At 41.4% G+C, this 27,916-nt stretch overlaps 2 protein-coding genes across 8 annotated transcripts in view; one reads left to right on the top strand and one right to left on the bottom strand.

The window, feature by feature from the left end:
• SUGCT (succinyl-CoA:glutarate-CoA transferase) overlaps positions 1-10,802 on the bottom strand; it is a 323,003-nt gene extending 312,201 nt beyond the window's left edge. For all 6 annotated transcript variants that reach the window (XM_051610119.1, XM_051610122.1, XM_051610123.1 and 3 more), the window contains exons 1-5: positions 10,569-10,802; positions 6,685-6,736; positions 6,517-6,590; positions 4,069-4,154; positions 3,324-3,374 (exon numbers count right to left, since the gene is read on the bottom strand). In XM_051610119.1, the coding sequence (XP_051466079.1) occupies positions 3,324-3,374; positions 4,069-4,154; positions 6,517-6,590; positions 6,685-6,736; positions 10,569-10,758 (453 nt within the window). In that variant the 5' untranslated portion in view covers positions 10,759-10,802. The remainder of the gene's footprint in view (positions 1-3,323; positions 3,375-4,068; positions 4,155-6,516; positions 6,591-6,684; positions 6,737-10,568) is intronic.
• Positions 10,803-12,802: 2,000 nt separating this feature from the next.
• On the top strand, positions 12,803-27,698 carry MPLKIP (M-phase specific PLK1 interacting protein). 2 transcript variants are annotated; one of them, XM_051610134.1, is made up of 3 exons: positions 12,803-13,248; positions 17,605-20,761; positions 26,639-27,698. In XM_051610134.1, the coding sequence occupies exons 1-2, from the start codon at positions 12,895-12,897 to the stop codon at positions 17,806-17,808; spliced, it is 558 nt and encodes a 185-aa protein (XP_051466094.1). In that variant the 5' UTR covers positions 12,803-12,894; the 3' UTR covers positions 17,809-20,761; positions 26,639-27,698. The 2 variants fall into 2 exon arrangements, with proteins under 2 accessions (XP_051466094.1, XP_051466092.1); XM_051610132.1 differs by having other exon boundaries at positions 26,415-27,698.
• The last annotated feature ends 218 nt before the right edge of the window (positions 27,699-27,916 follow it).

Raw genomic sequence — 27,916 nt, 5'->3', positions numbered from 1 at the left:
GAATTATCAAATACTACAAGCCACTGAGGAAGAAAGCATGTCGTACAGTACTGTAACATAAAAAGCACCATGCCTCTGGACTTGGCAACAAATGTGGGATGATACCAGTGGCAAGTGATGATACAACAACATGTGCCCAGTTTCTCAGAGAGAAATGAACATGAATTTTCAAGATAACCTACAAGTGCTGTGCCAGCTCTGCTGCTAAAGTCTTCACAACACTTGGAAATAGTCTTTCATACACAAAGGCAGCAGTCTGTATAGTACTTCTTTTGATGCTCACTGAACCAAGCCTAGGTACCCAGGATCCTGCTGTTGTGGAGAACTGGATTCAGACTCTGATCCAAATAAACTGCATGTTCTTAAAACTCAAAGGGGTTTTCAGTCTCAACAGGGTTTTAGTCCACTACTAACTGGTATTTCACACTGCATGTCCTACAAGTCCTCCGAACATATCACTCGTATTTTAACCTCTACTAACACAGTAATACAATACAGACCTGAGTTGTAATACCATGTATTCCATGTAAGACACTGCTGTGCTCAACATCTATGCCTCCAGAATGAAAGAAGACATCATTTATGCCAAAGTAGTCATTACATTGAATAAAAATAACAAATAATGACGCTACTGACTTGATAAAACAAACTATTTGTACCTTTTGGAAGTTTCATATGGGGAAGGGTTTTCTTGAGGTTTGGGGGCTTTGTTTTTTATAAAAACTCCAGAGTGCATATACTCATACACATATATACACACAAATAAAAATATGTATAGATGTGTATGTGTTAATAGTTTTATCAAGTGAGAGAGCATGCATGAGACACTGACCTACCAGATAAAGGAAATGGAAGGGAAAGAGTGCCATCAGCTCTGAGCCAATGGAATAATCCCAAGTTCTTCATGAACAAATAGGATAGCTAATTAGCTACGGCTAAATGCTCAGGAGAAACATATTATCAAGGTTCTTACAACAAGCTTCTGACAAAGCTGCTGAATATTGCTAATTCATATTCATGTATGAGTAATCAGTGTCACCAACTTGAATTTCTTCTTGCCATCAATTACTTTACAGACATGAACACTATTTTCATAGTAACAAATACACCGCTGCACAATGCTTAATTCTATACACATCAGTCCTGATGTTATTAGGAGATGACTGACAACAAAATACCTGTTATAGATAACTTTCCTTTACATACTCTTTTTGACACAACTCCAAACAGAAGTAGTTACATTCTGGTTCCATTTGAGATGGAATGTCAGGATGTCTGCACCAAATACTTCCCAAAACTATCACTCTGAATCAAGCAAGATGAACACCACAAGTAGGGTCACATTTCAATAATGTCTCATCACTTCAGTCCACAGTGTTGCTACAGCACTGATAGGGGTGCCATTTAAGTAACAGAAAGCTGTAGTGGTTATGAAAGCAACTTTAATAAGAGACAAAAACTATAAGAAAATACTTGGCAATGATACTAACTGCCCTCATTTTTAGGTCAATTCTGCAAATCTTGGCAGTTGTTTTCTAGTTTTTCCATGAGCTTGGTTTCTCATCACAGATTTATCTTCACAAAGGCAAGAAACTTGTCACAGGAGATATCTTCCTTTCCACAGCTAGCGTGGTAAATATTTAACAGAGCTAGTTCACCCATTGGAAATTCCATAATATCACATCTTAGGAAATAATTCTCATGCGTGCTTGATTATTTCAGTGACATCAAGCTAAGGAAAAAATTAATATTGCTGCTGGCAGGAACCATTTGTCTGTAGCTGTAAGTACTCTTACTGCCACCTCTCCCATCTTCAGCATCACAATAGCTTTACATTACAGTGGTACAAGAGACCCTACCAGTAGGAAAAGGTTGGGAAGCCCAGCACTGAGCTGACAGAGAGAGTGCTATTCTTGAATGACAACTGAGGGAGAAGAAAGCTGCTCTTTGATTTAAAAATTATATGGGTCTTGAACTCAACCAGGAACCTAAGCCTCAAATACAAAGGTTAAGTTGCAGATTCTTAAGTCATCAGCCATAAAACTACACAAACCACAAAAAAGGTTCTCCATATTGCAGGCAGAAGGTTACACATTCAAAACCAGAATCAATCAGTAATCTTCCTGCACAAATGTCAAGATGAGAAAAGGGGAACTTCCTAACCACAAACAGTGGCACAGAAGCAGCTTAGGCTGAAGCCATCCTTTCTCCAGCTCATCCTGTCTCATAGGCCCAGCTGCCTTTAACTCTTCAAACACATCCAGCCCACACACACTGTTTTTCTTTCATCATTTAAAAAGGTCAAATAACAAGCTAGTTGTCTCATGTAAGACAATTTTTATAGCCCTATTTAGAATGTGACTAGTTTATCCAAAAAGTGGTTCTGTTCTGCTAAGAGGAAAGGCACTGCAGAATCCTTAGCTTGTAAACTCCAAAGGTTTCCATGTGAAGTGTCTTTTACATAGCTGACTGGGAAGAAAAAAGGTCAAAAGTATTGAACAACTTAATCTATTTCCATTTCATGCAATATTCCCAACAAAAAAATACTATCAGATAAATTCCACTTATTGCAGGACACATCCAGGCTCACTGTGAAAAAGTGATTGGAACTGATAGTGAAACAAACAGTAGCAGAAGCCAGCTTAGCCTCTTAGATGTGTTAGTATTGTGTGGCTAAAAACACAGCACTAGCAAGTGGCAGGTCTTATGTTTCTCAGTAAATGAAAAAGGGATGACAAAGCACAACTTTCACAGAATATGAAATATTATACTTTTATTAATTTTTCAATGAAAAAATGGGTCATCCTTAGAAGACCCTTAACATTCTGAACTCAAATAATGAAAAAAGAAGCAAATGTGAAGTTTGTCCTAGTGGACAGTATTTCTCAGAAAGGCACACAGCAACTCAAGTCACAAATATACTGTAACAATCAAAATCCTGCAAATGCTGGAGTTTAGTATCACCTCTTTGTAAACTACTCACTGACTTCATTAGATCAGTCGAGCTTGAATCTTTCTAATGAAGGAGTACAGCAAGATTAAATACAGCAACGGTAAAAGGAAAGTACAAGGCTGTTAACAACCTCCTCATAATATTTCATTTGAAGCTTCTGAAGACATTTTCATGGAAATTTTGTATCTAAAATTAGAAGTTACATTGAACATATAGTCTAAAAAGAGGCTTTGTTCTTTAAGAAGTTTACTGCACAAATACATATTTTAAATTATTAGATATCAAGGTAATACTTGAAATACAGGATTTATTCTTCACTATTACCAAAATCATACAAAATAGGCAGAGTTTGCATGGTAGCCAAACTTACCTCTCTGATTAGCTTTACTCCTTTTGAATCCTTCATGTTGACAGCTATACTCTGGGGAGACAAAAAAAAACAACAGTAGTTTATGTGAAAGCCCTTTCGGTGATCATCAGCCTCTTCTAAACAAAACCAGTTGAATTTCACACTACAGCTAAATCAAGTAAGTAGGATTCTAACACATCCCATCTTCCCCTGGAAAAACAAGCAAACAAACAAAACAAAAACTGTCATCAAAGCAAGTTGAACTGTCTCATTAAAGGATCAGACAAGCACCAAACATGTTTGACAGATGTGCAGCTGAGAGCTACACTGCAGTCTGTTCACTGTATGTTTGAACAGCACCTACTACTGCAAGTACACCAGAAACATTTGTTTCAATGGCAACAAGCCATTAAACACCTCAGGCATATCATGAAACTTCATCTTCATCTTGAAGTTTCCCAAGCTACTTTTAGCTAACCTGTGATATGATGCCTGGAGTCAATTTGCACCAGCAGCTGAGAACTGGCAGGACCGCCCTTGCTTCTTGAATTTGCCTCAGCTGCCCAGAGCATCATACCAGGGCTTGCAGACTTTTCTATTTAAAAGTACTCTTTGTTTTTCTCCTGAAATGTATTCATCATAACCTAAGGTCAACGTAACTATTGCTCCATCATATGTATTAAGAATCAAACAAAAGAGAAGTGTTGTATCTTCAGTTGTAATTACAGGAAACATAGGCTAATGTTCAATACCACACTCCATTTACCTTTTTATTTCTATTGACACTAAGAAAATAAACACTTTCTGTTCCAGCAAAAGGTGGGCCCCAGGCTCTTGTATCATCACCAGCTCCTGAAAGAAATACCATCACATTTTTGTAGTTGTCCAATATCACACTGCCAACAAATAAAATGAATAAAAAGTTTTCCTCCAATGGCATATATAAATCACCTAAGCTTCTTCTACTAGGCAGGACAAAAATTAGTTTAATATATACTTAGTAGGATATTTATGTCCAAATAACACCTAAGAGTTAACATGATTAAGCAAAGTGAACAGTGTTTGCTAGTGTTAGGACTGCTTTTAGGCTTTAAAAATATTAACATAGAGTCACACAGCACAAATGTATTTGTGATTTTTTAGTTGTTTTTGTTTGGAGATTGGTGGAGTGCTGGGGGAAGAGGGGAGGTTCTTTTGTTGGTGGAGTTGTTTTAATTTTAAGCTGGGCTACAATGCCATTGTTTCAGGCAATCCAGAAGAATTTAGCAGAAGCTCTTGCCCTGCATGAGTCACATAATACACATGGTCAATAAGCTATTTCTGAAACACTCCAGGCACAACATCAAGATACCACTGGTCAGGAACAACTTGTTAAGCTGCATGCTGCAGGAACACAAAAGAAAAAAAAAAAGAAAAAAAAAAAGGAAAAAAAAAAACCACAAAGCCAACAAAAATAAGCACTTCCTATAGCTGGTGCAATCCTGCACCTCCAGCTCTTCCAGAATTGCATCTGCCTTACAGAAAGACAAGATGGTGTTAAAGCTGCTGCAGACACTGATGCCACTTTATCATTTATGCCTGATTTCCAATTTCAAACCTTTCTTAAATGTCATGAAGACTGGCAATCTGTTTTAATTACAATTAAAGCCTAATTTAAATTCAGATATAATCATCATCCCAAGTGCTAGCAAGCATGCTCATTCCTGTATCTATTTCAATATCTAGACTTTACCTGCTTGATACCTTCCCAGAAGTGAAAGCTTTCCTTAGTGAAGCAACACAGAGGACTCCTTGATACTCACATAGATACAGAAAAAGCTGAAGGACTTTTGGTCCTACACAATATAGCCACTATCACAATTATGCTATACACTATGGTAACATGAAGCCATTTAAGATCAACTGTAGTAGGAGTTATACAAACACAAATACTCATCAGCATTTGTACCATTTAGCCTCTCAAAGAACTGTTTGGTTCAGGTGGGAAGACTGGGGGGGGGGAAAAATCTCTCTTCTGTATGTAACCACTTTGAGCCACTCAAAACAAAACATTTCAGTAGTACCTTCCATGTATCACATTCGTATGGCTATTACCCTATATGGATTAATACTCCTGTGACAGTAGAGATCCTCTCACGGAAAGAGCTAATTACTCACATTATTTGCATCACTAAACATTCTAAATTGTTTGAAATTCAGGATTCTCAGGCTGCCCTTCTCCTTCCATCACAAAACTCGCAGCTCCTGAGGGATTCAGATCCTGCAGAGCTTGTGACGAGTTGATGGAAAAGCAGGAATCTCTCTCCAAAACCTCTGAGTGCAGCAATGGAGCAAGGAAAAAGGAAGCAGGAAGGGGTGAGCTTTTGGTCCTCTTGGCTTTTATTGAGTAAGGCAGGAGATGGAAGGGAATACTGACCCCTGTCTGTTCCACCCTCCCTGATCCCTCAGGGTACTAAACACACTCTCTCTAGGTCCTCGTATCAGTACCATAAAAATCAGCCTCGCCCACTCAAACCATAACAAAACTGAAAGCCAAATGCAGGAAATATTTCTAAAACAGAAACAAATGCCATGCCAGTTACTATTCTTGTATAGTCTTACGAACTAAAAAGTGTAGCTGTTCCATAAGAATTAAGCATTTTTTATGATTACCCACTTAAGCATTCACAAGCCCAACTGAAAACTTCAGCAAAATTCAAGCAAAATTAATTTAGTTTGAATTAATGGAATAAGGCACTTTTGTAAGCAAAAACTCAGTACTGGTTTGTACACTAATACATTAAATAGTTACCTAACCTTCTAACTTCAACTTTCTCACACTCTTTTCTAAATACAGACATAGATTACTTCTGATCAAAATACACGTACACGAAGCACGGTGTTAAACTTCAAGCAAACAGATCATAGGCATATAAGCAAATGTCCTAATAACTAGTTCTCTATCACACCTGAAATAGTATGAGGATGTAAAATGTTTCCAAAAAAAAAACCACAACAAATAGCTACAAAATTAATTATTTCTTACCATATTGCCATACACATGGTCATAAAAAATATACCATCACCATATAACCACAGTATTGTCTTTCTAAATATTTCCACAGGCTTTCAATCTCATTTTTTCAGTCAGGTATTACTGAAAATATGTAAGCAACTATTTGTTAAGCTCCTGCACATTCTTCTTATATCAAAAATGGATAAATAAAAATCTTACCTGGTCTTTCCACTTTGATAACTTCAGCCCCTAGATCTCCTAAATTCATTGTGGCAAAGGGCCCTGCGAGCACCCTGTCACATTAAAAAAAGATTGTTCTTTTAGTTTCTCCTATCAGAATATTTGCATGTAAGACAGACTGTTCCAAATTACAGACAAAACACAAACCTTGTTAAATCAAGAATTTTCACACCATCCAATGGCTTTACATTATTAACACCTGAAAAGAAACAGAAAACAGTAACTTAGTCTTGAAGTATTTTTTATAAAATTCGTTTCTCATGGGTAGTCTGAAACACTGTTTTTATGACAATATCCCATCATCCTCTCTCATCTCCCTCTCCAAATAAAGAATAATAAAACTTGCTGCACAGGTAGATTGTGAGGAGTATATTACATTAGTAAAGCCTTTTAATGTTGGAAAGCCTAACAGCTTTCACTGCAGAAACTATTCTCAACACCTAGCAATTCTACAGTGAAGCTACTTTTCAGAGATACCTTTATATGTGCCTTCCACAAAAATCCATATAGCTTTTAAAGACTAATCTGAAGAAAGACCCAATAAATGCAATAGCAAGCAACATCAGAAAGGCACAAACTAAAGCTGATGGGTAGCAGACCAATGCAAAGCAGTGTCCTCACAAAGGATTTTGACCAGCGTAGACCCATGCACTTGCATCACACAAAAAGAGTATCTGCTTTTAAAACAAAACCACTAGAGGTTACAAAACTGAACACAATGTACAAGCCAAGGAACTATTTGTCCTAACTTCCAATGGCAGTTGTACATGCAAGATAACCAGTAGGAAATCACAATGCCTTACTCCTTCTCCTCACCCTTTCCAACCTGACTAGCTGTGAGAAACAACAGCAGTGGCAATAAACATCACAGACAGAGCAAACAGTCTCATAGTCTAGACCACAGGTTTGCCAACTATTGCTTTGGTGACCTCGGGTTATCTTCCACTAACTCACTGTCTTTACTTTTAGGCTAGGGAATACAAACACAATACATCCACTCTATGTGAATGGTAATTTCATTACTATTTGGAGGGTGGTCTCATATCACTCCCCCCCAGAAAAGTCCAGCTGGCCAGTAACACAACAAAATTACACAATGCTAACGTGGTAAGCAACTCTCTTTGGTGTTAATGAATGCCTGTGTCCTGCTCCAAATTCCATCCATCAGACCTGAGCCACCCTTCAGTCACCCCCATAACTCTCCCTCCTATCTTACTGTATATATGGTAAGGAGGAGATAGATATATAGAAAGATATATAATTAATAACCCACAGAGATATGAAGCAGCATCAGGAATTCAAGGCTTCTGTTAAAGTGTTTTCATTCATTCTCTCAATGAGAACACTTGCATCTCGTTCTTCATCTTCAAGACATTTTCCCCAATTATTACCAGTCACTCCAGAGGGATTTAACAGGTTTGGGGCTTTAACACAACATGCTGACCAAGCAGCAAGTTGAAAAAGTGCTTGTCTAGGAATGGCTATATCATTTGCACATTTAAAAGCTTTTAGGAAAACTCAGGCTGCCACCTCTCCCCAACACGGGACATCTCAGTGCAAGTTCCAGGTGTTAGAAAATTCTTGTGCTAGAGCCAGGTAAGCACCACAGATCCTCCAGAGCAACCCTGCTTTTATGAAGTTGGCCCTAGCTGAACAAATACTTAAGCACAGGCTTATTTGGTAAGGAACCAAGAGCATTTGCTCCACAATGACATTACTCTCTGTCTACAGAAAATGTGTAAGCAACAGCTTTACTGAAGAGCACAGCTCTCTGACAAAACAACAAAGTAGTTTTCATTAACAAAAAAATAATTTTTGTTAACGAAAAGGCTCCATCTTCCTCTATTCTTTGCACACCTTTAAAAGGTGTGCACTCTCTTACTGAATGGCTCACTTACTCTCCTCCTGAGCCAGCATTTGGTGTTACTCATGTTTCTCACAGATAGACTAACCAGAACAGTAACTTTCCAGAGCCAACAGGTTACCTGTGGGTAACTGTCTTGCTGGAATCCATAAAGGTGTTTCCGAAATAAGCCTGTAAAATGTTAAAATTAGCCTGTAAATATGCATTTATGCAAACTAAAACTGATGGGTGCTTACTAATTACCATATCACTCACATTATAGTAACATCAAACACTCCATTCTGGGATTAGAACTCCTGTACTTGGAAGAGAACAGGACAGTACAACTGTTGTTTCAGAGACAAACTGACCCTTACGAATTATTTCTAAGGCTAGTAAATAATGCTGCTGTCCAGAATGATGAAGAAATGCAAGAAAGAGATAAAATACTTGCTTCTGAAAATCTGAGGAAAAAAAAAAAAATAATAGACCCATTAGTCTCTTCAGACTAGAATAGCACAGATTAACAAAAGAAAGCTTACAGGACCTAGATTCACATTCCAGCAAGACACTAATTTGCTGAAACAACAATAGAAAGCCTTTGACCATCAGAGAAACAGCAGTTCTGGTACACTGATCCTGAGTACCAGAGTGCTACTAACTCCTTATTGCAGGAAGAAAAACAAACAGCAACACACTACAAACAAAAGGTTCAGCACTGATCACTATTGACCACACGCATCTCCTGTTTTATTATTTGCCCTCCCCTCTCCTCACTAGCCTCCTATTTGGCACATTACCCAAAGTTAAACTCTTCCCACAGAGTGTTTTCTGTTGGAACTCTGGCTCAATATTCTAAAACGCAAACTCGTATTTTCTGTTATATTTTTGCTTTTAATTATTCCAGTAACTTGATGACTGAAAAACCCACTCTCCCAGCTCCAACTACATTCCACCTGTAATCTGTTTATTCCCATGATGCTGGAATTTACTGTACATTGAAAAAGCAGTATGTATCTTTTACGCATAACTGAAGAAAAAAAAATAGATCCACTCTCAATATCACTTAAACTCTTTAGGTGAGCTCAGTAGGTTGTCCCAAGGTTGGTCTAACACAGCAGTATGAGTGGACAACCAACAGAGATCATTCTGCAGAACAGAAGTTAATTTTTGTATCGTAGTTCCTCAAAAAAGCTTTCCTTTATACTTGTAACAGAAGAGGGCACGGAGAAGAAAGCTGGTTAGTACATTTAATATTTTTACGATGCAAATTAACAGTAAAGACATAGATTCCATTCCAATTACATCCAGTTCCAGAGATGACTCCTCGAGTCAATTATCCCTACTTCGATTGCACAGTGTTTTTTAAGTCACGCATGCAACAAGTGACAGCCAAGCCCACCACCACCGTGGATTAATTCACCACCAGCAGGTACATTCCAACCAGGGATGCACAATCTCCAAACGTGCTCCATTTTTTTATGCAATCAACGCAACTGTTAGTATTTTTCTACGCTGTTAAAAGACAAGAGACACCTAAAAGCCAGAGGAAAGCTATGTTGTGGCAGCTCGCTTTTATTTTTCTTCAGTGAAAAAAAAAAACACCAAACAAGCGTATGAAGAGCTTTGTAACCTTTTGAAAACAAACAAACAAACAGCAGAACAGCAACAAGCGCAACACAGGGCTAGGGCTGGACGGAGGGCGCTTCTTCCCCCTCGCGAACTGAAGTGGCCCGGAGAACCGGAGCCACCGGCAGCGAGAGCCGCGGGGCAAAGTCCGTCGCGGCCGCCCGGCACGGCCCCGCAGCAGCCCGGCACGGCCCCGCAGCAGCCCGGCACGGCCCCGCAAGGAGCCACGCAGCGGGCCAGGGCTGCACAAGCGGCCGCCTCGGCCACCCGGGCTGCCGCCAGGCAAGCCCGCCCGCCCACCCACCGCCCCGCGGTCTGGCCGCACGGCGCCAGGGCAGCAGGACGGCAGGGCTGGGGAGCGGGCTCAGGGCTGGGCTGCAGCACCGGCGGGCGGGCGGGCGGCCGGCGCACCGGCGGCAGAGCCTCCCTCAGGTGCTTCGCGTCCCTCCCGCCCCGCAGCCAAACGGGCTCCCAGCCCCGCCCGAGCCGCCTCGGCGCTCCGGCGCCGTGTGACGGGCGCCGAGCCCCGGGAGGCGAGCGAGGGAAGGGGAGCGGCTACCTGCCCGGGTCGCGCCCCCGCCCCGCGCCCCGCCGCCCGCAGCCGCGGAGGGGGAGGCGGAGGCGGCGCGCAGGGCTGCGGGGCAGCAGCGCGGCCAGGCGCTGCCGCCGGCGGCTGCGGGGCCAAACGGGCTCCTCCACAGCCCGCTGCCGCCGCGGCGGAGCCTTCTTCCCACGCCGCCGAGCACCATCCCGCCCTGCCAGCACCACCGCCGCGGAAGGTGCGCGCTGCGGGAGGCGCGCAGGCGCGGCTTGCGGCGGGGCTGGCTGCGCTGGGTTGCGCCCGGCCGGGCCTTGCGCAGGCGCGGCCATCCCCGCTGCTTCCCGGCGGGAGGCTGCGGGAGGGCTGGTCTCTCCGGGGAGGCGGCCCCGGGGGAACGGGCGCCTCTGCCGCTTCCCCTGGTGTGCGGGGCGCGGGTGCCTGGGCTTCTGTCGACAGGGAGGTGTCCCGCGGGTGTTGCGGCAGTAGCCCCGGCGGCTGTGTGGAAAGCTCAGGCAGGTCCTGCATCTCAGCGTTGCTTCACCGAAGGTGCAGTGTGACTTAAGCGGTGTCTCCGTTTCTGTGTAATTTGGGGAAGGGTTAACTTGAATTGACCTGTAAACGATTCCTTCCCTCGGCTAAGTACTTTCAGACCGTTTTTAGTTTGTGTTGGGACCGTGGAAGGCTCTTTATAGGAAAGCTACGGGGTCTTCTTGCTCTGTGACAGCACAGCAGAGCCTGCAGAGAGGCTCGGCATTTATTTATGGGAAATACACTGTCCTCGCCTCTTGCCTGTCCTCATGAGGCAGCCGCTGCATCTCAAGAGCGGGTAAAACTTCTGACTCCCCGAACGAGAGCGGAGTGACAGAGCACTGGGACAGGCTGCCCAGAGAGGCTGTGGAGTCTCCTTCGCTGGAGACATTCAAAACCCGCCTGGACATGTTCCTGTGTGATGTGCTCTGGGTGACCCTGCTCTGGCAGGGGGGTTGGACTGGGTGATCTTTCGAGGTCCCTTCCAGCCCCTAGGATTCTGTGATTACAAGGAGCAGAGACTTAGCAGCGTTGCATGAGGTGCTGAACACTGAGCAGGAGCACAGGGAAAATCTGCAGAACCGGTTTGTCCGACGCGCAACGTGCAGTATCAAGCGTGACGGTGGGTGCTGAGGACCCTAGAAGCCATTAGGGTTTGTCAGCAGGAAATTGATCCCAGTGTAACTCGGCATGTGACAACACGTCTTTCTCATTCATTTTGTGTGAAAAGGGTTTATGTTAAAATAAGCTGTTTCCAGAGCGAGACTGATTCGACAGAGAAATGTGCGTGTGGAAACTGGTTTGCGTGGACGTGTCGTTCCTCGTGTGCATCACGCTAATAAATGGAGAACTGTTTTCGAAAGAAGATAAAAAGAGTAAAGGATGAATACCAACATGGAAGCGAGCAGGTTTAGTCTCCATTTTAGAACTGCAAGGATTACAGTCCCATGCTTCCACCAGGCAGGCTCTAAAACAGTTGAGAGCCGAGTTGACTGAAAGCAGAAAAAATCCCCCCAAAAATCCAAACACAAGACGCCACCCGGTTACAGCCAAAGAAGAGCTACTTGGTGTGAGCAGGTCTCATTGCCAGAGCTACCACCCTACTGGAGACTGGCTAGCAGTGCAAACTGATGTCAAAAAAAGCCCCACAACCTTTCAGTTAAAGCACTCTTTGAATGGGTGGCTGTTTTCAGCGTGGCCCGCGACAACACACGTAGTATTCGAAGGCTCCTGTATTACAAAGGCCACACGATAAGGGGCACAAACACGCGTGTCGCGGCACGGAGACGCGAGGCGAATCCTCGCGTTTGCTTTACAGCGGCGGTTTTGCCGATGGATACCAACTCCCGTTCCCCGGGCGTTCACCCGCAGCTACGCGGGGCTCTCAACACACCGGGTTTCCTCGCTCTGCCCGCTGGACCGCGCCTGCCCGCCGGCCGCCTTGCTCTCCCGCCGGAAGCTGAACGCTGAGCACTCCCGGCCCGGCCCGGCCCGCCGGGGCCCGGCCCTCCCTCCGGCCCTCCCGGCAGCCGAGGCGGGCTGCAGGCCGCGGGGCCGGGCCGGGCTGGCGGTCCCGGGGACGGGGCGCGGTGCCGGGAGGGCGGGTGGCCCGCCCGGTGTGGCGGGCTGCGCCTTTTCCTCAGCCCGGAACCTTGTGAAAGCGGAACGTTTGCGGCCGCCTGTGGGGGAAAAAGGGGAAGAGGAACGACAAAAAACACACCCCAGCAGCAGCGACGTCGCGCCGCCGAGGCGGCTGCCGGAGGAGGCCGCTGCGCGGGTTGTGTTCTTCTCCGCCGTCGCCTCGCCGGCCCTCGCCATGTACCGGCCGAGCTTCCGCCCCCCGACGCCCCCGTTCGCGGGCGGCGGCTTCCGGAGCCCTCCCTCCGGCGGGGGCCCCGTGCCGCCCTCCCCGCGGGGCTACGGGAACCCCCACCAAACGCCGCCCTTCGGCCACCGGCCCGGGCCGTACGGCAGCGGCCACTCGCCCCGAGGCCACGGCTTCCACGGCGGCGGCGGGCGGTTCGGGAGCCCGTCGCCGGGGGGACAGACCCCGCGCAGGCCGCAGAGCGTCAGCCCCCGCTACCCGGCTCCCTACGGCGGCAAATCCCCGGCCGGAGCTCCCCCGCACCAGCACAGGCGCTCGCCCGGGGGCTTCCAGCGGCATTACCAGGTATGGGGCAGGGCGGAAAGGGACGCAGGCCTGCGCTCCCGCACGGTGGGGCAGGGAGGGGGGGGGGGAGGTGCTGCCGAGCGGGGCGCTCAGCCCGCGGCGGGGGCGTGTGGCAAGGCGCAGGATCCGTCCCCTCCACCACGGGTTTCAGGGGAGAACGAGACTTGCAGCGCACTGGGCAATACGCGCCCTCCTCCCAGCTGAGAGGATGGGGAGACCCTAGGCTAGGCAGCTGAGTGATCAGGAAAGGGGAGAGGGTCCCGGGCTTAGCTGAGGCCTGCTGTAAGACACAGGGACTCTCAAGAGCAGAGCTTTCTACCGTTTCATGTTCTGGAGTGTGAAGAGAAAAAGAAAATTATCACCCAAAACTGCATCAAGCATACATTTGCCTTGTATATACGTCCCTTTGATCAGTTTTATCCAGCAGTGGTGAAGTGCAGTGTGTTTTTACTGTGCCTGTGTTGTCTGACATGATGGAAGCTGCCCTGCCCACACACAGAGCTTCCTGGGCAATGAGTAAAGCAGTGCTCCACTAAAGAGAATTAAGCTGAGCCTCACTTAAGCAGAAATGAGAACACCTGTTGGAATAATAGAGTGTAATTTAAAGTCTTTGCATTGCACTGAAGGCTCTAATTTGTATAAAGGAATCTTCCTAAGAGCTGTCAACAACAGGTTCTGTGAGTTATGCTTTTTTCAGGTGGTTTAGTTGGGGTGTGTGGCTGGCAGTGCAGATAGGGATGACACTTCTGGAGTTAATACCAACTTTATGTACCTAGCTGGCTTTATGCAGTGTTAGGGAAAGCTTAAAAGTGTAACAAATTACACATGCAGTACAGACAGTGATAACATTTTTCAGATACTCTTACTGACACCTCAAGGATTAAAGCGTAATAAGTAAAATCTTAATAATTAGTAAAATCTTAATGTGCCTGCACTGCGTAGTCATGCTTCCATTCAAAAGTAGTCTTTGATTACTTTTTTACGATACAAATAATTATTTTACAGAAGTCTCTTAGTTAATGCAAAGGGGTCATTATGAATGTGTACATTTTCCTCATCACATCAGGAAAGATTCTCCCAGTGTGAAAGCCCACAGTTTGCTTAACCTGTGTACCTGGTGGAAAGGCAAAGGATGTGAGGTTTCTGCTGCAGATTCAGGAGGGATGGTTTATGTCACCAATGTCTAGACATTTCCCTTCAGATAATCGCTCTTTGGATCTTCAATTAAGTGTTTTTTTTTAAAAGCCTACCTTAAATTAACTGAGCAGAAGAATATGCAGGAATCCTTTTTCCTCTAGTTCTAGTCAGAACTGTTTCATGTCAGGACCTGTGCGCAGGAATAGCCTCCATCCTTGGTGTTCAGTAAGAAGCCTGACATGAAGAAGGTACAAGTTTGAATGCAGTCACAGATTGTCTTTGCCTGGGAGGGCACTAGAGACAATCATGGAGGAAGTCTCATAAATCATGAGTCCCCATTTTCTTCAACATGGGCAAGAAGAATCTCAGTTCATGAGGCTATGAGTAGATTCAGGTAGAGGAATTTGTTTTTGCATGCTCTAGACATCAAATTTCTTCTGAGGTGTGTGGATTGTTCTCTTCTGTAGATACTACTGTTAAGAGACAACAGTGCTTTTTAAATTTATGATCCTACTGTCACCTTTGAGATTAAAATCTTAAGTGATCCTTTCAAATCTCATCAGGAAATCCAAAAGACAGTTTATATTTACTTTAGTGTTCTGTTAACAGCATGTTACTAGCATTCTGTGCTCATTTGCTGCTTGCAGACTTTAATTTCTTGAAATGAGCAGAAAACTTTAAGAAAAACATAGTAACCTTAATTTTTCTGAAACGGCTGACTTAACCTTTATATGGCCAGTACTTTACAGAGCTTTCAGGTTTTTTTCCAGTGATGCATCTACTTTAAATTTTATGAAAACATTTGTTGTATCTCCTGAATATCTTCTCTTAGAATTCACTTAGTGATAGCGTTTCCCTTTCTACACTGAACAGCAAGTAGTGAACTACCTAGTAGCAATAGCTAGTTAGTGCTGATGGGTTGAAAATTACAGAAAGTAAAAAAAATACCTTGTGAAATGGTAGAATAATAATTTCTCTGCATCTGACAGCAGCTGAAATTACATCAGGACAAGAAAGCTGCTAAAGGGAGTGATTGTCCCCATTTTCAAGGCAGCATTACCACTTTCAGTAACATGTTGATAGCACCAGAAGTTTGGGGTTTCTTGATTGAAGAGGGAGATTTGTTATCTGGAAAAAAAAAAGTATTGAGAAGAAGTCGACTGTTTCTTTAAGGAAAGTTCCATGAGAAAAAGCTGTTTGCACCAGTGACAGTAAAATATAAAGGTTTTTTTAAGCTGTCTTTGGAACCAAACAGTTTCTGTCGTGCAGAATAGTTTCATTTGCACAGGTAGGGCTATTTTCCTTTTGCAGAGGCCTATGATATGAATACTCATGATTCGTTTAACACTTACTGAAGGCCACCAGTCTTGTATTACATAATAATACATTTCCTAGGTTGTGCATGTGCAAAAGTGTCAGTGTTACCAATGGCCAACTGATACTGTAGTGAAGTTTAATATTATAAAATAAATCCATCCAAAAGAGTCTTGCCATTGAATTATTTTGTTCTGTCACTGCATACTGCAGCTTGTTAAGTTAGTTGAGCTTTCTTTTCATTGCTGCAGATTAGATATAATATTAAACAAATTCCACGCTCAAACTGTTTTACGGTGTAAAAGTTACAGGGTCTGAATTAAACACAGTGTTTGAAATAGTTGCTGGGGTTTTTTTATTTTGAAGATAGAATGCACTCTGTACTACTGCTTTACTACTAAATGTTAGTGCTTAAAAAACATTAATGTCACTTTGCTAGTGCATTTTGACTTGCTCTTGGAATCTCCTTGTCCATTTGAAAGTTTTTAGCTGTGTTCTGAGGTGATTCTCTGACCTGTCCCTCATGGTTTTGATACAATAGTTTGTAAAATAATTCTCTACCTTTTAGCAATTTTTCTGTTTTAAGATCATTGTCTCAGCTGCATAACCAGATTATACTACATCTAATCATTAGAAAGAAATGTCCTATGAATAAGACATGGATGTTCCTGCATTTGGTTGTGTATCCATTACCATCAGACTTCAGTAGAAGAAAGGTACTTACTGGGACCACACAAGCAGGGCTCTGCCGTAGCACACTTTCAGAAGTAGGTTCAAGACTCAGCAGTTTTCAGTGGAATCTGTTCTGGTTAAGCATAGGGCCCTTTGCTCTATGGCACCATTTCTCAGTTTTCCACAGAAATTGTTTCATAGGATTTATTTACATAGGTTATGTAGGGCTTATTAGTCACATTCAAATACTGTAGCTGCTGGGCCATAAAGTCTGCGAGGGATTAGGGAAAGCAGCCCTTAGTGAGTGCTTTTATGCTCCTCTACAAAGATGGGGCTGATAATCAGCCTCAAGTAGTCTTGTTCTTCTAATCATAGAGAATGCAACAGGCATGTTTGGTGACTTAACTAGTGTGTATCTGTAGTACAGTTGTTTAACTTTTGTTAAAATAAATGAATTTAATATAGCTTTAGACAAAAGCTCACTTTTTAGGGAAATTAATCTGAGGAATAGAACAATAGAGGATGCTAACAGGAGGAAATGGTCATAGCAATTTCCTTTATGTCATAGCTCTCAAGTTGCAGACTTGTAGCAGGTTTAGATGGGCAATTGTGGTGATACTTGATCTTAATAATAATAAAAAACTCGGTGCAAAAGGTTTTTGTTTATGCAGTATCTGGTTAATCACTGATTACTATGAAGATTGCATACCAAATGAAGTCATCTGTTCTCAAATTTCACAAAACACTAATTTGGTTAAAACATGATGATTTTCCCAGTATTTTCTTTGGGTCATTGGTAGATACTTGCTTCATATAATACTGTGTTCAATCAGTAAGTACTTCATATCTGACTTCTGCTCTTGTAAACTTTATCAGCTCTTCTTCAGCTTCTAACTCCCTGTTTTATTGTTCAGCTTTTGAGTTAGACATGTTGTTGACTTAGGCATCTTAAGAAAAATAGCACAAGGAGCTTTTCTGTAGTTAACGTGCCTACATGCCAGAGTGACGTAAACAAGTATTTTGGAGAAGACAGAGGTGTTTTTTTTCTTATCCCCATAAATCATCACTCATAATTAAAAGTATAATAAACTTAATCTTTTCTGAGGAAGACACAGGTGAGGAGTAGTAATTACTACTAGTAATCAGCTTCAAAGCTTTGCTACATTAAAAGGAAACTTATGTTTTTAGTTTGGTCTATTAAACGTTTCTTTACCTGATGGTTTTCTTCCAAAGGGATCACCCAGGACATCTACTCCATTTGGTACAGCGCATGGCAGAGAGAAAAGAGAGTCTAATGATGTGGAAAGCTATTACAGACCTTCAATGCTTGAGGACCCATGGGCTGGCCTAGAGCCAGTTTCTGTTACAGACATAAAGCAGCAATACAGCAGTGAGCAAACAACATATACTGGTAAAAAAGGGAGATATTTCAGCTAACACTTTTAAAGGCCAAATAACTCCATCTTACCAGGAAAACTTTTGGACAAAATCTTTACACTTACACAAGGTGAACAGTAATCAAGACCTTAGATAATGCTTTTATCACATGTCCAGCCTTTTATCCTACCTTTTTTTTTTTTAATTGCATTGGATATTTTTATGTATGGGAGGGAAAAGGAGTGGTAGGAAAAGTTACGTTTCTGGCTACGTGGAAGTGCCTACCAGCTTTGAAGAACAAAGTGTTCTTTAATCACCAGCGACTGATTTGTGACTGTTAAAACAGGTTTCCATATATTTACCTCTTCCATGCCAGGTTGTTAGTCTTTTATTGTAAACTCCTTTAGGAAATGGTATTTTTTTATGTTTCAACATTTTTAGGATGAAGTAACTTGGAAATAAAGTTTTGTAAAGCCTTGTTTTGTAATGTATAAAGATTATTTTAGGACTTGTGTTCAGGTGTACACTAACATAAATAGTACTAGTGAAATAGGTGATTTCTGTAAATGTGTTTGTATGTTGTAGTTAATCTCTGATTTTGTGCCTAGTATTTTTTGTTAATTGTAGTGTAACATGAAGTTGAAAGGTGACTTTTAGCCATCTCAGGAAACAAACGTATTGTCTTTGAAAAGTTAAATTTGTTGAACCAGCTCTTGAGTCATAAACATAGTTCTGTAATAATTTGCTTTTGTGTTTTATAAAAAAAATCTTATTTGGAACAAAATTAGACATTTCTGTATTATGGTAAAAAGTCTGTTCAGTGGCAATTTAAGTCTAGAAGCACATAAAAAAACATCAAGGTAAAATAAATGCAAATGTACTTTCTGGATCCACGTTAGAATAGCATAAATAGCATAGAATAAATGAAAGTTGGTTACACAGTTTAGGTTAATACATACATAGCATTTCTCTTTTTGTCTGCACAAGATTTTTCCTTTTTTAATTTTTACCTATGACAGGCATTGTTGCCTAGGAAAGTCTTGCTTTGTGTGTGTGCATGCTCTATTTTTATATTGAAGAGGAAAACAAGGAGGGTGTCTTTAGACCTTGTCTGTATGTGGAAGATCCATTCTTAAATCCAGTATTGGATATTGTAATCTAGAATAAATAAGAAATGGGTCTAGCTGCAGGCATGCTCTTAGCATGCCATGTTAAGCCTGCAGTAAATATCTCAATTTCTGTTGAACTTACCAGTATTTGTTTGTTGGCTTTGGTTTTTAAGCGGTAGGTAGTGGGTGAAAACTTAGTTAAAATAAATAAAAACATCAGTTTTCAAAACGTATGTTTTGTTTTAAGCTTCTTACAGACCTCACAGAAAACATGTTTTTGTAGTCCTGAAACATGGTTAGGTGGAAAAGCACAGGGAATCACATTAGACTGACTATTCTTAGTAACTTGTCTTTTGCTGAGGCATAGTAGTCCTAGATACTTCTTCACCTGTTTCAGCATAAAATGTATTGGCTTAATACTGCCTCCAGGAACAACTTCCAACTGAAAGAGGGGGTTAACACATTTAAATATATGCTGCCTGAGTCTCTTGCACTTTTATGACCATAATCTACAGTTTGTCACTTGTGTCTTCCCCCAGCTGACCTTATTGCTTTAGTATTATATCCAAAAAGACTGCTCAGAGAACTGACAACATGTCTGCTTGATATCGAGAATGGTTAAATCTTCATCATGGAATCAAAACTGTGCCTTCAGTGGCAGCTGTCAGTATTGTTATCTGCAATGTGTACCAGCAAAACTGAGATACGTGACTGAGGTAGTCTTTAGCATTTATAAATAAACTCATCAGTGTCATTGTGAAAAGTGCAGTGTAAAGTCTTATTTCCTTTTTTTAACCTTGTCAGGTGCTGTAAAGCTCACCAAAAAAAGCTAAGGGTGTTTAACAGTCATATTTTTTTGTTACAATTTCCTTTATAATTCAGTGCAGTAAATGTTTTGCAGTGTTTGGTGGTCTTGGTGAAACGGATACGGTGTTATTTAAGAGACTAAAGTTATGGCGTGTTCTCAGTCAGACATGAGAAGAAACTGGGTTCCTTCAAGGGAAGGAAAAGGATTCATGGCAGAAGAGACTGTTAGAGGTGGGACTGTTTATACAGTAGCCAATATCGGCTGCCCTTGCACATTGCAAAGATGCATTTTTCCACTTTGACTTTGCAGTTGGCCCAGGGATCAAAGCCAGCCTCCTCTGGTAATAACTGTTAACTCCTGCAACCTGGTGTCAGACATCAACAAAGGTAAACGTTCCAGAAAGAGAGTTGAGGAAATAGTCTTGAAGCATTGTTTAATCAATACAGGCCTTCCACAATGCCATCTGTTAAGCTGCTGCTCCAGTACACTTCAGGATATGACCCAACAATTATAAGTACATCATACTGCTGAAGACTCCAGTAATTTGGTCAAGAATCAGCAAGGAATTAAAATGTAGATGTAATAAACTTATAAACCTCATCACACTGCAACAAAAACTTAGAAATTACTCACCTTTCTGGCTTCTAGGAGAAATTCTGCAATTACAGTATAACTTTAAAATGTTGTTGTTGAATACCTGTAAAATATAGGAACACATGTTCAGAACTATAAACATAATGTACTTAAAGACAATATAAACTTTGTCTTTTTTGATATGGTATCCAGGAAGTTTAATCACTTACTTCCTCACTGATTTTTGTCCTTTCTCCCATGTGGCAAACATTCTTTTCCCCATATGTTTCTCATGAAGATAGGATATATCACTTCCTCATTTGTTACTGAAGCCACTTCATAGTAACGGTGTGGTTCTGGAAATAGCATTTGATGATAAAAATACAGAACAAAAACATCCTTTCGTCATCAACCCATGAAACAAAGTAGTGCCTCTGTCTTGTTAAAGAAGGGATTCTTCTATAATCAACACACTAAGAATGTGGGCATCGTTCTTTCTTCAACAGACTTCTTAGACTTGAAGGTAAGAGATTGAACTCCTTTTCCAGAAGTTTGGATTGATGTAGTTCCATTCTGGCTTTGTATTGTGTTTATGCATCAAGTCCATCTGACTTTCCATTCAGTTGCTGTAAAGGATTTGCAGAACTCGTGACTAATTCTCTTCTAACAAATAATTTCATTTGTTGCTGTTTGCTACTGTGTTTAACACAAACTGCATTGCTGCTGGACTGTGCTAATATCACAATAAGGTAACTTAAATCAGCTGAGTATAATTCTGTGTAACGTGGCAACACAACACCTGGGGAGTCAATCCAAGTCGTGCACTGTGATACTTCAACAACAGTTCAGGTTTGGAATTTTGCTGCGTCTTTACAGAACAGTCACTCTTCTCTCGCACTCTGAATACACTATTTTACATTGAAACTGTAAAACAATTTAGATTGTTAAAATTTCAATTAAAACAGGATTAAAAAAATCAAATTAAGCTACTCTTTAGAATTAGCAATAAGGCATTGCAAGGTAGCATTTTTCTAATGTCAAATCGGGGAACAATTTGCAGGGCAAATACTTCTGGTCAACAGAATGGGCAACTACATTTTGTGTCAGGTTGTTTTCCAGTTACGAGTATCTATCTCATGAAGTTATATAAATGTGTAATTAAAAACTGAGGAAGAGCATTTAAAACGCATTTATAGAAAGTCTACAAGTAGCTATTCAGCTCCTTTCTAAAGGAAGGTTTTTAGCTTTTGTTTCAAGTTGTGCTTGGGAGTAATCCCACTGATGATTCACCCATGCAAACCAAGATACATAAGTATGTACAGTTTGAAAATGGTATATAATCTGTTGTCTTGCCAGTGGTTTTTATCAACTCTGCAATAAACTGCTCTGCTTAGCAATTGCTCTGAATTAAAATTCATACATGTGCTTTTATACTTGAGCCAAGACTGTCTTGCAGTGAATTAAACTTGTTTTTACAACATTTTCCTAAATTTCCAAGAGTAAAGACTGTTATCCTTTTGTCAGGTGCACTGAAGTGTGCTTTGTTGACTTCAAGCTTGGACTTAAATTTGTCTTTATGAAACTACTAGCTTTTGAGTGTTAGACCTCAGGTCTAGCCCTTCCCTTTAAAGCATTTTAGATCTGGCTAGAAGAGTTTTATCTCATCTTCATTACTTCATTGATGACACTAGGAAACCTTTTGTCTACTGGGCTAGAAGCATTTGGGCAGATGCTACAACAGGGTCATTAAACTCCCCTTCCTCTCCTAGTGATTACTCATAGTTTCTGGTCATTCCAGTGCAGTGGGGCCCAAGAGGTGTTTTGAGTCATTGATCTATGGGTGTTGTGCATTCCTTTTCCCAACTATACATGTAAACATTTGTATAGAAGGAAGTAATTTCAGTGGCTAAAAGGTGTCATACTAGTACAGTTTCAGAGTGAAGTTTTTAATGCTGCTGACTGCTGTTATTAAAATAAGAGCTTCTCTGCCCCCCTTTAACAGGACAAAAATGAAGCAAAAAAGGTGAGATGCTTTGCTGGAAATTATGATCTCCACACTGCGAGATGGACTAGATCACTAGGGACATCGTTATAACTCAGCATAACCTGTATTAGCTAGTTTCCAATTGCAGGTCAAATGGGCTTTTAACAAAGAGCGAAAAAATACCACCCCACTCCCTAATAAGACAGAAAAAGGTGTTTCTCAAAAATTACCTTACACATAAAATAATTTTTACACAGCCTCAGAAACAATGAGAACTGTCCTTGTTTTTCTTCTAGAGAAGCACAGGCTTGTTACCATTAACTTCAAAGCTTCCCCTGACGTGAACTTCAGTCAAATCCATCAAATCACCATTTGACCTGTTTGCTGACATAAGTGAAAAGTCTGTTTTACATAGACTATTGGACATAATTTCACAAAATTGTAGGCTGTACTATTCACTGGGTGTGGAAAGCTTTTTGACACTAAGCATGTGTTTATTAAATTTTTAGAGTAAAGTATTCTTGCATTTGATTTAAAATGTCATTATTTTTTGACAGTAAGAAAGTTATGCATTCAAGTTCTATCAGGAAAATAATCTTCAAGTAGTAAAATTAATTCCCAAAATTGCTTTATTCTGAGTATTGATTTTTCCCAGGTAACAGTGACAGGATGGCGGAGAATATTTTAAATTTATAATTTTCCCTACAAAAGAAAGAAAACTAGCTTAATTTAATTCAGGTGTCAGTCTTGATTCAGTAATGGTGGTGGTTGCATTGTATGGTTCAAAAGAATCTGAGGCTCCTTCCTTTCTTACTTGAAGGAGCTTTGATTTTCCAGAACTGGCCACCACGGTTCACCCAGGCACGCTAGGCCAGAGCTTGAGATGCTGGGATGGAATCATAGAATCATAGAATCATAGAATCCTAGGGGTTGGAAGGGACCTCGAAAGATCATCTAGTCCAACCCCCCCGCCAGAGCAGGGTCACCTAGAGTACATCACACAGGAAGGCGTCCAGGCGGGTTTTGAATGTCTCCAGCGAAGGAGACTCCACAACCTCTCTGGGCAGCCTGTTCCAGTGCTCTGTCACTCTTACAGTAAAAAAATTTTTCCTGATATTCATCTTAAACCTCCTATGCTCCAACTTGTATCCATTACTCCTTGTCCTATCACTGGTCTTCACTGAAAAAAGCTTAACTCCATCGCCTTGACACTCACCCTTTACATATTTGTAAACATTGATGAGGTCCCCCCTCAGTCTCCTTTTCTCCAAACTAAAGAGACCCAGCTCCCTCAGCCTTTCCTCATAAGGGAGATGTTCCACTCCCTTAATCATCCTTGTGAATCATGGTCTGCACAGCGCCAGATGGACTACAGGGACAGATACATCACTGCAATTCAGTGTAACCTCTCTTAGCCCATTTCCAGATTGCAGCTAGACTGGGATTTTAACAAGGGAAAAGAAGTAAGGTCCCTTCCCTCCCATACCCACACATAAACACACCTCAAGGGATTTTTCATTTTCTAAGCCTACTGCGAGCCACTAAGTTATTGGGGTGAAGGATAAGAGAACTTAAATTGTTCTTTTATTTATTCATGAGTGACTGGATCTTATGAGGCAGAGAATTTGATACCATGTCAAATTGAAATTTTTAACACCATTATTTTAAAATGGGCTGCACCAAAAATCTGCTTGTACTAACCTCCTTTTGTGGGCAGCCATAAGCATGCTGCTTGATGCCCTATTCAAATACACATAAGCCTTCTGGTATCTGTATTTTGCCACAATCTAATTGCAGTGTAGTCAAGACAGTTAAAAGTTGTTAGTGTTGAGTCAACAGGTGTTTGCTTTGGATTTAAATCTTTGTCGTTTGCTTGAGGAAATTCCTGAGAGTGCAAACTGCTGGACATGGTGTTGATGCAACTATTCGTATAAGTACTAATAAATGGGACAACAAAACCTGTTTGACACTGATGCAAATAATTCCCTTTTCAAGCATCACACAAGCTAATGCTGAAACAAGGGAAGAGGAATCAATCTAATTGACAACTTCTGTGGATGACTACAGAGTATAAACCACATATAACAGCAAGAATAAGCTTTAAAAAACACTGCCAACTGGGGACTTGTATCAACGGTAATTGGGTTGTAAGTAATAGTTGCACAGCACTTTTAAAGTCAAACCACAGCCTCCTGTGGTTTAATGAAGATTTTTTAAGTTAATGTAAAGTAAGGCTTTGAGCTGTATTCCCTTAACAGATGTTGGGAATTAACATTACTATTCCTACAGTTGAGTTTGCAGAAGAAAGTAAGTGTCTTCACCACTTTTCTGTGAAGTCTAGCATCTTTGTATACCTCTTGCATCTTTGCATAAGTCTCATTTCATTCTTTTTTTTAAGCTAAGATAAAACTGTGCTTTTAAAAGTTTCAGGGGTCATCAAAAAGATGACGAATTAACACCTGCAATTGATCCCAGTGTATGACTTGGGTGGCATCAAGGGTCCATCTATTGATCTATTTGCCATTCCACTTTCCTAAAACTATTTCCTTTTTCTGTAAAATTTTAATAGCCTCCTGATTGCTATGGCAATTAAGTTACACCAGGGAAAAATTATTTGGTTGGTAAGATGTTGTCCAGATGTTAGGAAAGCAGTATGTGCACTGTGGACAACAGGTTGGGAAACTGCTGTAGCTGTTTCAAATGAATGAACTGCCAGATTGCATCCCTGTTGAAGCTGAAGGCTGTTTCCACTACTAGCAGTGTTCCTGTACTTAGAATAGCTTCTAAAATAATCTTCCAAGCACATAGACAGCTGGTGCAAAGAACCTGTTTTCAGGGTATTTCTTGCATCTGGTTGCATTTTTCTGACACTTTAATTTCCTCTCAGAATAATTGCTGGATGTTTCATAAATTGATACATTGAGTTGAGGAAGAAGTAGTTATTGTTTATACTTTAGGAACACACTACTGGTAATAGCCCAGTTTAATTTCTCTCTGCTATTAGATTGCCCCAGTAAGGAGGTGATCAAATTGTTAACCAAATCTCTATAATTTGTCTTCTTACCTTCTTGAAAACAGTAGATTTGTAGTACATTAATAAACACATCCACAAGGCTTTGTGTACTTCATATTTCAGGCAAACCATTTAAAGGGACCTACCAAAAGCAGGTTGGTATTTTGTTTACCACCCTCTTAACTCCATTGAGAGAAGAGAACTTCAGTAGTCTTACCACAGTTCTTCCTTCCCGGTGAGTCTTCTATTGTCCCTTTTCCTCCCCCTCTCTTTTTTTTTTTCCTCTCTCTGAACTGTCTGTACACCAGCTGTATGTTCAGGCTTTTCTGCATTGGTTTTCCATGGAAATAACCCTGCCTTTCCTGCCTCTTCCACTGGAGTAGGCTTGATCTACCCTCAGGGCTCTGCTGCCAGTAATTGTCTGTTGGAGGGTTTGGTGGAATTTGTGCCACTCAACCACCTGACATGCCTAGTCCACTGAAGCACCTGTTGGTGTTAGTTGCTGGAGATGATGGAACTATGTCAACAGGTAAACTGCACACAAATCCTCCCGACTCCTCTTAACAGATTCTGCGTTCAAGGGGTGGATGGACTTGGTTGTCAGATGTGCAGTGAGAACTGTACAAGGCAGACATGCCCCTACTATAGCAGCCTCAGTTTTCTCTCCTCTAGATTTAACAAAAAGTTCTCTCTGAACATACAGAGAAGCAGTGCACTTGAGCAGACATGGTGCTCAAATCTATTGTAAACATTGCAAAGGCAAAGTCACACTGAGAAGAAAACAGAAAATGCGTGTAAGAAAATGGCACAGAAAAACAGTGTCAGCTTGATTCCAGTTCTTCCTGGCAGGTCCCTAACAAAACCATCTCCTAAATATCCATATTTCCACTCAGCATATCCTTGTTGATAGCACACCAGGTTGGAGGGAAGGAAACTACTTCATGAAAGCAAAAAATCACGCACTCTTCCTTCAACAGGCACAGAACATACTACTGGTTTTTAATCCATGAATGACAAGAGAGCAGATGTGTGTTTCAGAGAGAGATGAGTTGTAAGAGCAGCAGAAATAAAAAGTCTGTGTGCATAGGGAGCTCTCCTATACAGTATCTCTAATCATTTACTTAAAACAGCTCTGTTTCAGTCCAGCCCCACTTACTTCAGTGCTAAATTCTATTTCAGCATCTTCTAAACAGCCACAAGACCTGCTGCAGAGCAACTGCTCTCCATCTCCTGACCTTTCCAATGAGCAGAAGGAAAAAGCAAGGTGCCATTCTAAGTGTATTGATGTATCGGATAAAACCAGCAGAAACCCATCTAATCAAAGTCTAGCCTTTACCAGCAGGTAGTCTGTTGCTATGTAAGCATCTCAAAAATAATAATCCAATTCCTGGTGTTACTTACAGGCCTGGGGAGCATCGTCAGTACAGCAGAGTTCCCCTTCCAACACCTCCTGGCAAGGAGGCTCTCTAGTGAAAGAGTCTACACCTTCAAAAGCAGAGCATTTCCCTTGAAGTTCAGCATGAGCTTTTTTAAGTTGTTTGCAGTATCACAAAAGCATCAGCACAGAATGTGGGCAGGAGTCCAGAACACATTACAAGTCTCCCCAGAAGTGACACAGAAGAGTCAAAACTGAAGAAGGCCTGCATTCATTTCTTTATGCTGTTTCTTCATGGGCTCCACAACACCCTTTGTGGCAAAGTCTTCACTGTTCTGGACTCCCTTCCCACCAGCTGACAATCTTCTCTTTGGCTGACACTCCATTTGAACCAGATACTTCTCTCTTACCACACTTCACTCTTATGTGACTTAAGCTATCCGTAAGTTACCTTCTTCAGAGCTATCTGTGGCACAAGATGATTTTTCCATCCTGAACTGACTACCACTATTCCTCTGGTTCTCCTGAAAAAGCAGAAATTGCAAATGCTTTCAAATCAAACAAGTTAGAACTTGGATAGTTGAAAATGTGTTTCATATTAAACTTGCTGATGTCTGAAACAAGAGAGCCGACTCAAGTGAGCTTTTCCAGCAATGAATCACGGGACAGAAGCTGTCAGTAACCTCCTTAGTAGTACTACTGTTGCTGTTACAACATCAATTGCAAAGTGATCTGTGAAGGTACTTCCATCTGTAACCTGTCTGCATCTTCCTCCTTTTTTCTTCCTGCAAATTCTTTGCAGGTTTCTGCCTCATTATATTTGTCCAGTTGGATTTTTTTATTTTAGTGTGTTTTGTTTTTTTTTTACTATTTCCCAATTTTAAGCATCTTTCAAAGAAGAAAATGTTTTTTCAAGTTCTGAGCAAAATCTGTACATATTCAGTCCCAAAAAGTGGGTTCAATGATGCTAGTTTGTTCAGAGGCATGGAATACAGAGCTTTTCAGCAAAATGTGGATTCCATAAACTAAAGTAGCAAGTGAAATATTTTTTCCTAATAAACTATACATAGATTTTGTTAAATCCCAAATCTGTGTCCATTGGTTTGTGCTAGAAAGAAGTATTTATCTGATATCCTACACAATGTTAAATCTAAATCTCACCTGACAACTCCATCAAACCAGCAACTTCATTTAACCAGAACATGGATAAACCAATAATTAAAGATTTCAGATGGCAGACATGCCAACACTTGGCAGTTGCAGCTGATTCCAAAACCTGACCAGTGTCACTTAAAAAGCTGCTTTC

The sequence above is a fragment of the Apus apus genome, chromosome 2 (genome assembly GCF_020740795.1).
Source record: "Apus apus isolate bApuApu2 chromosome 2, bApuApu2.pri.cur, whole genome shotgun sequence".
Lineage (NCBI taxonomy): Eukaryota > Metazoa > Chordata > Aves > Apodiformes > Apodidae > Apus > Apus apus.
This window is presented reverse-complemented; position numbering and strand designations above follow the sequence as displayed.